Source organism: Ursus maritimus, unplaced genomic scaffold, assembly GCF_017311325.1.
Source record: "Ursus maritimus isolate PB19 unplaced genomic scaffold, ASM1731132v1 scaffold_22, whole genome shotgun sequence".
Taxonomy (NCBI): domain Eukaryota; kingdom Metazoa; phylum Chordata; class Mammalia; order Carnivora; family Ursidae; genus Ursus; species Ursus maritimus.
In genome coordinates this window covers 6,063,539-6,075,863 of record NW_024424675.1, presented here as the reverse complement: position 1 = coordinate 6,075,863, position 12,325 = coordinate 6,063,539, and the positions used below count along the sequence as shown (strand labels likewise).

The window sequence follows — 12,325 nt, the reverse complement described above, 5'->3', positions numbered from 1 at the left end:
CCCCCCCCCCCCCCCCCCCGCCCACCCCGACGAGGTGTCTTGATGCCCACACGCCACTGGGTGGCAGCAGAGTAGCGGCACAATGCCACTAAGCCCTGGCCTGGCCTCTGTACGGGTTAGGACTGGTTACCGGGAGTGGGTTTTGTCCCAGGTGTGGGTACGTGTGCCACCTGAGGTTCTTCGTAAATCCTTATTTTTCTAAAGCACTGTCTGACCTGGATTTGCTGCCAGCTCTCTAAGCTTTGAGGAAAAATTTTAATTAAAATAGAAAAAGGGAATCTATGATAGTCCTTGCAACCTGTATGGTTCTTATAGATGCTTAACACTTCTTGAGGCTTTAATTAATGTGTCCATTTAATAGCCTTCAAGATACATGGGAGCAGGCAGAAGAGTGAAAATGGAAGGGACATTTCTGTTCTTTCTTCTTCCTCTCCCTCCCTCCCCTAGGATGCTGTAAAGTGGAATGATGCAGTAGGTGGGGGAAGTATTAGATAAATACAAAGGTGTATGACGTGTTCAAAGTTATAATGTTTCATTCATTGATATTTATTGGATAAAATACTTTTGAGGTAACTCTTTTCACAAGAATAGAGTAGGAGAAGATAGCAGAGCCCATAGTCTGAATCTTTATGGACAATGCCTGACATCTAAATAGTCCCTTGTCCAGCATGGGGACTGAGGACTCTGGTTGCCTCCTGCATCTGCCACTGGGGAACCTCTTATGAAGATGTCATTGTGACAGCCAGTGGGACAGAGTACTAAGGCTCTATCCGCCTTACAAAACAGTTGATGTGAATTATTTTGTGTCTACTTGCTTATAAATTCACATCTTAAACATCAAGGTCTGTGTGTATGGCTGAAGTTGATCTAAGACTTGCCATCAGTATAACCTGATACCGTCCAGAGGAGGATAGCAGACTCTTCTCCACTTTGGGTCCTTACTATTATCAACCAAGAAAAACCTAATAGTTACACAAAATCAGATTGATTTAGGTCAGTTCACAGCCTGCAGTTGGTGGTCCTCTCCAGTGCAGAAAGCTAAAATGAAACTCCTGCCGCTCCACCTCCACACATTCCTTCTGTTTTCTTTTTTCCTAAATTCATGGGACTACCATTTACCTTGTCAGCCAGGCCCAAATCTGGTGTCATCCTACTTTCATCCCTGCCTCTCCCAATACAATTTCCTATATGCTGATACTGCTCTAAGGTTTCTTTTTTAAAAATGTAGTAAGTAATTTAATCTTTATCATGGGGTATGATGAGGAAATGGAGGCACCACGCTTAAGCAGTAACTTAAGGTCACATAGTTGTTAAGAGGCAGAACCAGGATGCAAACCCAGTTTTCAAAATCAGGAAGCGAAAAATTACTGCTTAAAATCAGAGGTCACTGACGTTGTTTTTGAAGAGAAATCTAATTGTCTCTGAATGCTTGCCACCTCTCAGCCTTTTTTGGAGAAAAATGTCTGTGGTTCCTGCACATTGGGGGCCATGGTTTATTTTTATTTTTTAAATTTTTATTCAATTTATTGAAACTAAAAAAATAAGCAGTTTGCTCGTGGATGATTTTCTTTTCCTTTTTTTTTAAGTTTAACTGTTTCTTTTTTCTTCTTAGTTCCAAGTTATTATTTTTAAGGGGAACATAACCTTTCTTACTTATTGCTGATTCTCTGGGTTGATAGAAAAGCAGGAATATGTCTGACATAGTAGTGCTGGACTTCAAAGGTGATAATTGAAGTTCCTGGAGTTACTGATAACATTAAAGAAAATCACAAATGAAAAATCCACATGAAAATTTAAATGTTTTATTTTGAAATAATTGGAGACTTAAAGAAAAGTTGGAGTCACAGTTCCCCTGGATGCTTAACCCAGCTCCCACTAACTTTACTGCCTTACATAATCATAGTACACTGATGGAACACTGAGATTAATATTGATATAATACTGTTAATTGACGGAGGGAATGTTGGGGTTCAGAGCCAACAGCCAAGAAAGGATTCTTGAGATGTCTTTGGTGCAAAAAGGTGGTTTTATTAAAGCACTGGGTCAGGACCTGTGGGCAGAAAGAGCTGCCCTGGGGTTGTGAGGAGCAACTGATTATATACTTTCAAGTTGGAAGGGGGTTAGTAAGTCTGTAAGGAATTTTGGAAGCAAGGTTTCCAGGACCCTGAGGAGGCTAAGTATTATTAGGAAAAGGTCATTTATTACTAGTAAAACCCTAGTCATGAGACCCTTCAGATGTATATCAGTGGGCCATATGCTTGGAGGATGATTGCTAACATGTATCTTGGGGGGTAGAGATAAAGGAAGTTTCCAAAGGAATTTTATGTGTTAAAGGATCCAGGAGGTTGGGATAATGTTAGCTAAGATTGCCTTTTGCCCTTAGCAAAGTATTAACATTGAGGGAGCTGAGTTTCTTAGAGCAATGTCACTCTGCCTGTTTCAAGACTTGTCAGGGGGCTGTAAATAGTAAGGAAATTTAACTTTTCTTTTGCCTTTGTTTCCCACATTATTAACTATACTACAAACCTTATTTAAATTTCACTAGTTTTTTTTTTTTTTTCTAATGTCCTTTTTCTATTTCCGGGTAATCCCGCATTGCATTTAATTGTTATTTCTCTTCTCTAATCTGTGACAGCTCCTCAGCCTTTCCATGTCTTTCATGACCTTGACGATTTTCAGGAGTACTGGTGGGCTGTTCTGTTGAAGATTCCTCAGTTTGGGCTCTGATTACACTGAGGTTACAGGTTTTGACAGGAATAGCAAATAGCACAAAAGTGATGTGCCTTTCTCAAGTGCATCATTGGCTGATCTGTCTTATTACAGGTGATGTTAACCTCCATCCCTTGGTTAAAATGAAGTCGACCAAATTTCTCCACCGTACGTGGAGTATTGCTTGTTCATAACAGATGGCTGTCTTTCTGCTTCACAAAGAAGCCATCTGATGGCATTGACCGTGCTTCTCCTCCCCCCTCTTTCTACATAGGTAGCAGAGCTACCCTTCTCTGTGCTGAGGCCAGCGCCTCCCCTGGGCCAGGACTGGCACTATAATTTGTGGGGCCCAGTGCCAAATGAAAACGAGGAGCCCCTTGTTAAAAAATTATAATAAAGAATTTCAGGATGGTGACAACAGAGCATTAAGCCAAGGGTGGGCCCTTCTACAAGCAAGGTGCTGTGAGCCTGTGCTGGGTGGAGCCAAACTAGCCTGGGCTGTGGCGCCCTCCCCGGCCTCCCCTGTACCTTCCTGGCAGCCTCCATTAAGCCCTTCATCCTCTTGTCCAGTCAGTCTGTTTCTCTAACTCATCCATCTAATTCCTGTGGCTTTTAAATATGCCGGAGCATTTTCAGTTGAGAAACGCCTCCATTTCCTGTCTGCTTGCCGCCTGCTCAGTGTACTGTAATCCGCAGGGACTCCCGCCGAGGCCCCCTGAGCTCCGTGTTGCCTGATTCTGTGGCTTGCGGGCCCTGATGATCTGACCACTGAGCAGTTCTTGCCACTGTTGCCCGCTTGCCCCTGGACATGGTCTTGAATCTTGTTTTCTGGGATACCGTTCTCTCCTAGTTTTCCTCTTGCCTCTGGCTATTCTCTCTGATTTGGTGTGGTTGCTGTTTTGTAGTTCTGATTTATTATTCTGCTTTAACTCTATTTGGAGGAAAGTTTTAGTCAAGTTTTTGTTTTCATTCTAAATCTCTAAGATGTGATAGAGTAATAATGTATTGTATCTTTAGGATCCTCAACCTTATTTCAATTAGTACCTCCTCTTTATAACATAAAGACATACAAGCATGATTTTTTTTAAACATCCAATGAGATATGCTAACTTAGAGTAAAAAAGTCTTTTTTTTTCTTTTTTGCTATTTTAAAGTAATCTCTACACGCATAGGGCTCAAACTCACAACCCCAAGATCAAGAGTTGCATGCTCCACCGACTGAGCCAGCCAGCCAGGCGCTTTTATTTTAGTTATTTCTGAGTCTTTCCTTTAGGAGCTTTCTCTTCAAATGCATGAATTACGCTGTATTGATTTCATTTACTAGTTAACTGGCTCAGGGGTCTCAGACCCTGCATCAAATGCACAGATCTGTGTCCTCTTGCTCTCCAGTAGGTGGCGACAAGTAGGCGCAGAGGGCCCTGGTGATGGTGGTGGCCAGCCTCTTTGCCGGTGGTCTGTCTTTTCTGCCTTCCATTCTCAGCGAGACTGGGTGTTATACGCAACTAATGAATCATTGAACACTACATCAAAAACTAATGATGTACTATATGCTGGCTAACTGAACATAATAAAAAAAAAAAAGAAGGGGGTTCCTCTTTGGGCAAATAGCTAATTTGCTTGCTTTTTTGTTGGTAAGACTGCAGCCAAATTGTTTTCACCGATAGATAAGCATGCCTTTCTGTCAAGTGAGCTTTTTTTTTTTTTTTTAAAGATTTTATTTATTTATTTGACAGAGATAGAGACAGCCAGCGAGAGAGGGAACACAAGCAGGGGGAGTGGGAGAGGAAGAAGCAGGCTCATAGCGGAGGAGCCTGATGTGGGGCTCGATCCCATAACGCCAGGATCACGCCCTGAGCCGAAGGCAGACGCTTAACCGCTGTGCCACCCAGGCGCCCCTGTCAAGTGAGCTTTTAATTCCAAATATTTTATTTTCTCAGTATAATCCAACTAGTAGTGAAAACTATGTACATTGTAGAGAAATGGTTATTTTGGGAAGTTTTAAAATACAGGTTCTTTAGGGGCATCTTCGGCTCAGGTCATGATCTCAGGGTCCTGGGATCAAGCCCCATGTCAGGCTCTCTGTCAGCAGGGAGTCTGCTTCTCCCTCTCCACTCTCCCCCTCTCTCTCTCAAATAAATAAATTTTAAAAAAATCTTAAAAAAATACAGGTTCTTTAAACCATCTGGACAAATGCGCTGTGTGTGTGTGTGTGTGTGTGTGTGTGTGTGTATTTATGCATCAGGTGTCTTTTTAGTACATGACAGTATACTAAACACCTGAGGGAGAAAAAGAAGTGCTGCAACCCAGTCCCTGCTCCCAGGGGTAGATCTGGGGCAATGTAAACCTGGAAGGGTAAGAACAGCGAGGGAGGTAAAGAGTAGTGTGTGACAGCATAGGACGGGTCACAAGACCATCATGTCCTGCTCCTCCTTAAGGCCCTTCAGTGCCTTCCAGATGCTTTTAGATTACAATCTAAGTTCCCTTCTGTCACTTACCGTGCTAAGTTTTCAGGCTTCTGTGGCTCTGTCCACCCTGCTCTGCAGTCATCTGCCCCTCGGTCCCTACACTTTACCTGCTCTTGCCTCCTCTCTGTTCTGAGAACAGACTGAGCCCTTTCCTACCACTGGCTCTTGTCTCAGTGTCCATGTCTCCTCCTCAAAAGGTATCCTCTGACCCCATCAGTCCCGAGTGAGCCCCTGCCAGCTACTCTGTTACCATACTCTGATGATGAATTGACAGCACTTGGCCGTCTGTTATTATCTGCTTGTTTTCTTGTTCTTCCTCTGTCCACCCCACTCCTAGAACTCAAACTCCCTTGGTCTTGTTCACTGCCATGTCCCGGAAGGTGAGCCTGGAATGTGTAGTTTGTTTTGGACTCCTATGTTATGGGCTGGTGAGCTGTGCTGTCTGTGAATGTCCTGGGTTCCGAGAAGGCCGATGCCACTGCTGGTGTGGTCAAGCCAGGCAGGCTTCCCAGGGGATTGGAGGTTTTCACTGATCTTCAAGGATGCAGAAGGGAGGAGGCATTCTGGGTTGTTGTTCCCAAACTTACACTTCGGTTAGGGGTAGATTCTTATTTTCGCGAGTCCCAGAGCTCTGTTTATGGGTGATGCAGCTACTTCCTGCCCGTGAAGCCTGGGCTGGGAAAGGTGACTGGTGGTTTGCCTGTCTTAACCGGATCTCTGCGTGTTCTTGGAACTGGCCCCGCAGCCCTTCATGCTTTCCTGTGGCTGCACCAACAGCATGCCCCATGCATTTACAGCCTGCTGTGTGGGCCCCATGATGTGTTCTGACAGTGAGAAGAAGTTGGAACAAGAACGTGATGTGCTTGCTCTGAAAGATATTTCCAAAGGGAGCAGGGCGCGGAAGCAGAAGCAGAACCATCAGACAGAAGCTCTTTTCCCTGTTGTGTTCTTGCACAAGAACATGATTCTGGTAGGACATTCTGATGGTTACGTAGAAAAGATTGCTAGTGCGTGAGTTCTTCTGTGGCTGGCTAGATATCGGGAGTTTTCAGCACCCTCCTTAGGCATTCTTGATGGTAGAAGCTTTTTCCTGCTCTTGTTTTAATTTAAATGCCCTTCCTCTTTCAGTAGGGGGTGTTTGCCTGGGTCTCACATAGAGGGGGTTGCATGTGTGTGTGAGCAGATGGGGAGGGGCATTTTGTAATTGAGGGGCTCTTTCCTCAGGCCCAGAGCCCACCTAGTTCATAGTGTTGCCATTAATTATTTATATTCTCATTTATTTAGTGTGATTGAAACCCTCACTTAATTGAAATGCTAGAAGGAGCTGAAAAATGAACTTTCAAATACATGTTTTTGAACTAGCTCACGTGTTTATTGACACATTGCTGGGGTAAGTTGACCAGTGAAAAATGGTGCCAGAACTTTTAATTTTATGCTTGTCTGAATATCATCATCACTTCACCTATAACTTTCTGCATAGACTTGTCTTATCAGCAAGGATCCCTCCCTATGCCTGGAAACCTTGGAATGCCTGGATTGAGACATTTAAGGCTTCTGTAGGATCAGAAGAAATATGTAGGGTAGAGATGTGGGTGGGGAAAGAGCTCCATTTGGTTTTATTCATTGGTACTTTCAGGGACAGGCTAGCCTTTTTACTAATATGTGCTATGGAATCTGGAAGGTGAAATGGAGGATAGACTAGGACACAGGTGACAGCCCGTCGCAGGTGCACAAAGGTGGGCTCTTCATTCCTGAACTTTCCAGTTTGAGGTTCAAATCTAATGAGTGTTATTCTCAATATAAGGAAGAATTATGTTGATGCCCATAAGTTGCATTTTTCATAGAAGTACATTTATTTAGTATAGGTCTTTCCTTTTTTATTCTTTTTTTTTAAGGCTCAAACTCCACGTGCGAGTTCCCTGTCTCTGTTGGTTTTGTCTTGGTTTTTGCATGACCTGAGCTAGGCTCAGTGTTGTTGACTTGCAACAAGAATGTGCTTCAAAGTCTGGTTGCCAAAATGGTGCCCAGATCCTCTCCTTTATTCCAGTCATTAGTTCATTTTGTCACATTGATTTATCAAACGAATGTTGACTGAGGTCCTGTTTTGTTCATACTGAGTGTTACTAAAACAAAAGCAGAAACTTAGCAAGAGCTTCTTCATTACATTGTTTTTGTTGTTGCTGTTGTTCATCTTTGTCATGGTATTGTGGTAGGAGTGCTGGTGACCCTGAGTCCTGGGACTGCCTGCCACACAGAAGGCTTCCCAAGAGGACAGGACTGGTACCTGGCTGGACCTCTTGGGCTACAGAAATCACCCTTGTTTTTCTTTCAATGTGAACACTCACTTTCCTGAGTTAGGAAAGCTGCATAACCCTCTGGGGAGAGGGTTGGATATGGAGGCTGACCTCCCACAGCCCTGCCTTCTGCTCTCCAGAAGCCACAGTCTCTACTGAGTCCCATCATTGTGTATGGGGGGCGCCCTGCCGGGGCATGCAGACCTGACTGGTTGTTTCCAAGCAGGTTGGCTTCTTCCTACTTGGGGGAGCTGCAAGGAATTGCTCTTGCCTTAACATTTTAATTTGTGTCCATATAGACGATTGTCCTAAGTTGGTATACTGTAGAATTAAAAAGAGGCCTTTCCAAGAGATACATGACTGTATCTCTGTTTGGGGATCCATTGATTGATTGATCAACCGACCTTCATCTTACCTTCTTAAATCTGTTAACATGTGTTACTGAAATTGAAGAAATGGAAGAGTTTGGTTCTCTCTATTGAAATATGGTTGTAAATTAAAAGCTGTGATCCTCTCTACCTTTGACACATAAAACATTTGTAATCTTCAACTAGATTAAACACCTCTTTGGGCACTAATGGGTTGTGCATGTAAAGTTTTAAGGGCTTAGTTTGTTCCTGTGTATGTATATTGGGCAGATTCTTAGTTATTTTAACCTTCTAATCTTATTTGTGGTTGTGTTAAAAACACAAACTCCTGGGGGTGCCTGGGTGGCTCATTCAGTTAAGTGTCTGCATTTGGCTCAGGTCATGATCTTGGGATCATGGGATCGAGCCCCGTGTCAGGCTCTCTGCTCAGTAAGGAGTCTGCTTGTCCCTTTCCGCTGCACGCCTCCCCCCCACATGCACATGCTCTCTCTCACTCTGTCTCAAATAAATAAAATCTTAAAAAAAAAAAAACCAAAACCCACAAACTCTTCACCTTACTGATTTGACCTGCCAAGGATTAACTAGCATCTTTCTTTGAGGGGGGAGGGGCAGAGGGAAAGAGAGAGAGAGAATCTTAAGCAGGCTCCACCCTCAGCATGGAGCCCAACATGGAGGTTGATCTCACGACCCTGAGATCATGACCTGAGCCAAAGTCAAGGGTTGAACGCTTAACCTCCTGAGCCACCCAGGCGTCCCTAAGCATCTTTTATTCCCAAGGGAGGGAGGCGAAGTTTATCCTTCCATGGATTTATAGTTTGAGCACAGCAATGCTTTAATTATACAGACTCAAGATTTTAATTGGGAATTTTTAGCTTTTTAGCTAATTTATTAGGAGCTTCATAGTTCCGGGTAATTGTAGAAAGATGTTTGGCAAATCAGTGGTGTTTTGTAGAAAGCCTTGTTCAAACATTTGTATTACTAATGGAGAGAAAAGAATGATGTGGAAGTGATAGAAATAAAAAATGGGCTTTCATCAGATTCTCAGAAGGCCCCAAAGAAATGAAGATACTGCAGGAGTGGGGGCTGTTGTGTGCAGGAATTCCATACCCTGTTTGCCCCAGAGTCACTTGGACTGGTATTTGTGTTCCTCTGAGGGCTGTCAGAGACCACAGGTTTAAGCCACAGAGAGTGCATATTAAAATGCAGAGTCTTGGCGCTTCACCCCCACCCCTGGTTTTCTGAACCAGAGTTCCTGGCATGTCTGGATGTGGAAGGCAGAAGAGTAGCAGATTTACGTTTTTAACTAGTTCTTTGTGTGTGCTTTATACACTGACATTTGAGAACTACTGGACCAGAGAAGATTGAACATTGCCATTTTTATCTGCTCCAGGCATTGGTCTCTCTGGACCACACTGCCCTCCCCCTCCCTACTCTCCCAGCTGAGATGTCTGCAAATACTTTTACAACCTGTGTTACTGCAGCTGCCAGGAAGCAAGATGGCTGGGCTTGATTATTGAGGTCACATATGAGGCTGTTCTTATTCATCAGTGCCCCCTCAGTTCCTCACCCCCCACCCCCATACACACCGCAGTGATGAAAATATTCCCAAAGCCTGGTGGTTTTTTGACACAATTACAGATGTGTCAGGGAAAAGCCGATAGAACAACAGCTTAGTACATGAGTGACTGATGATGGGCCCCTCTGTTCAGTGACATTGAGGCATGTGCCAGTGGAATAACTTGTTTCCTTTTTTTTTTGAATAAAGATTTTATTTATTTATTTATTTTAGAGAGGGGGGAGAGAGAGTGTATGTGAGTGGGGAGTGGGGCAGAGGGAGAAAGAGAATCTCAAGCAGACTCTGTACCGAGTGCGGATCCTGACTTGGGGCTCAATCTCAGGACCCAGAGATCATGACCTGAACCAAAATCAAGAGCTTGGATGCTCAACCGACTGAGCCACGCAGCTGTCCTGGAATAATTTGTTTCTTAAGAGAGATGAACCCAATGTGTGGATTGCCCAGTGGTGGGGTGAGATTGCGGTGGCATACTCTCTTGAGATTTTTGGTTTGAAAAGCAGTGCATAGTTCTCTTGGTTTTTTGGGTACCAGACATGCCTTATTCAGTGGTTGATTTATTCATGGGATTTGAATAAAAACCCAGGGTGATCATCACCCAAGCCTTGGCTGGGAGAATTGCAATTTAACGGAATGCATGAATGTTGAGGCTTTGTGGGCAGTTGGCTAATCATTTCCTTTTAGACACAGAGGACATTGTTAGGGGTTCATATTTTATGATGTATTACTTGTTAAGTTCATGGTAAAAGCTTTTCACATTAAATTGTAGGACTAGTTTCTCGCAGTTGTTTACTGGTTTTTGATTAAGTGTTATTTTTTTTTTTCCTTGTGTTCGTGGTCATCCACTTGAGATGAACTCCTTCTCTGTCCTGCCCCCCTCCATTTTTTAAGATCCATTTCAGATAGCACTTCATTCGTGATGCTTACCTCCAGGCCCATCCACACAGGCTCTTCCTGCCTTTGAATCCTCATTGCATGGTGTGGCACTGGTTGCGTAGTGGTTGATGCTTTTATTAACGGCCCATCCTCATTTTTTGTTAGTTTGTTTGCTTGTTTATTTATCCACCTCTGCATCTGCCATGTTTCCATCCATCCATCTGCCCATCCAGGCATCCACTCACCTACCCACCACCCTCTCATCTGTGTGTGTAACAGATACCGACAGGGTGCCTGCTTTGTGCTGGCTTTGCATGTAAGTACAGCACTGAGCCAACGTGCCCTTACGGAGCTTGCGCTGTAGTGAGACACATACAAAAACAAGCATCATTTAAAGTTGTGATTGCATAAAGAAATCAGAACAGGGTGAGATATAGAGAATGCTGGTGGAGTGGGGACTACCTTACATATGAGGGCTGGGGAAGGACGTGGAGCTGAGAGGGAGCCAGGCCCATGAAGCCTGGGGGAGGAATGTGCTTGATGGGAATCAGCAAGTGCAGAGCCCTAGGTTGGTCAGTGGAAGAAAGGCCAGTGTGGCCGGAGCTCGGACGGTATCAGGGAGAGGGTAGGACAATGAGGGCAGAACTGTGACCCAGGCCTAATGATGCGAGGCCTTGCGGCTAGGGTAGTAACCTGGATGATTGTTGGAACTTGAGAGCATCTGTGTGTGTTTGCAGAGGTGGCTGAGCTGGACTGTAGGGTAGCCTGGGGAAGGGGCAGCAGGGAGTGCAGTTAGGAGCTCTTGCAACAGGTAGATGAGAGACATGGAGAGAGTCTGGATGTACTTTGGAGGCTCTTGTCCACTCTGGTGTTCTGCCTCCCACAGTAAGGCTTTTCTATAAATGACTCGTTTGAATTCTTTTATACCAGGATTTGAGCAGTGGGACGTACTGGAAAGTCTAACCTCCTACAGTTCACTACTAGGAAGACCCCATTCCTGCCTCCAGTGCAGGATAGTGAGGGGATTCCATGTCATGAGTTTCTTTGAGTTTCTAGGATGAGATCAGACATGTAGACATCAAGGGGTGTGATGCTCACCCTTGGTTCTGCAAGATCCTTGGGCACAGTTTGGACATAAAGCCAGAACCTCTGTTTGATGATGTCAAACAACAAAGAAGCAAGTTTCAGGGATTTAGGTCCCCTTCTTCAAGTCAGCATGAAGCCACGTGTTTCACTATCAGCCAGCTTTCTCCCAAATAGAAAACATTTTATAAAAAGAAATCGTAAAGAGCCCAAGAAACATGTTGAATTTGATTTATATATGCCATTTTAACTTGTGTCGTTAGGGCAGTTTCTAAATCTAAGTGTTCGAAACTTGTCAGAGGAAGAAAAGGATTTATTTTTGGAGAAGTATGTTTCCTGGTGTTCATTGATCTTGGAAATTATGGGAGGTAATTGTCAGAAGGGTGGTAGCGGCTCCAGAGGCGGAGTGGAAATCTGGGGCTGGAGGAGGCTGTCGTGTCCAACCGATGCTGGTGGACTGCCTGCTGGTATCAGGTCAAGAGTTTCATAATCGTCACTTTCTACCTGCTTTGTTCCACCATCTTAGTTATTTTTGTCAATACGAAACAAAAAAGAACAGCACTTCTGTGAAGATTCTGCACATTAAATGTATTCCTTTGACTACTCTCCATAAAATGTGAAGTCAATTTCTTTTTCTATTTTTAAGCATGAAAGTGGAGCCCGGAAGCCTCACTTTCTGTGTAATGGAAAGATCTAAGTTTGTGGCCTTGTTTCCATTTTCCACTCCTCCTGCTCAGGCAGGAGCACGATGCCCACAGAATCCCCCCAAATCGCCTGATCAGGAATCACAGCGCGGTTTGACTGCAGGGAGGGCAGAGGCTGTTATTAACTGTTGGTGGTGTCATTGTTGGGTCATGAAACCTTGAGGGGATAAGTACAAGTCCTATAAAATTTCATTCAAAATCCAGACTAGATCTGGCCTTAGGCTCTGTGGATTCTTCCCCATGCCCCCCCCCC

General features: G+C 44.2%; 2 protein-coding genes across 4 annotated transcripts in view; both read left to right on the top strand.

Moving 5' to 3' along the window:
• The window catches only part of DTD1 (D-aminoacyl-tRNA deacylase 1), a 188,241-nt gene that overhangs the window by 26,649 nt on the left and 149,267 nt on the right, over nt 1-12,325 (top strand). The window lies entirely within an intron of this gene.
• Nucleotides 5,953-12,325, top strand: part of LOC121104639 (60S ribosomal protein L12-like) — a 25,288-nt gene continuing 18,915 nt past the window's right edge. The window contains 1 exon segment of the mRNA XM_040638645.1: nt 5,953-6,144. Within this exon segment, the coding sequence (XP_040494579.1) occupies nt 5,953-6,144 (192 nt within the window).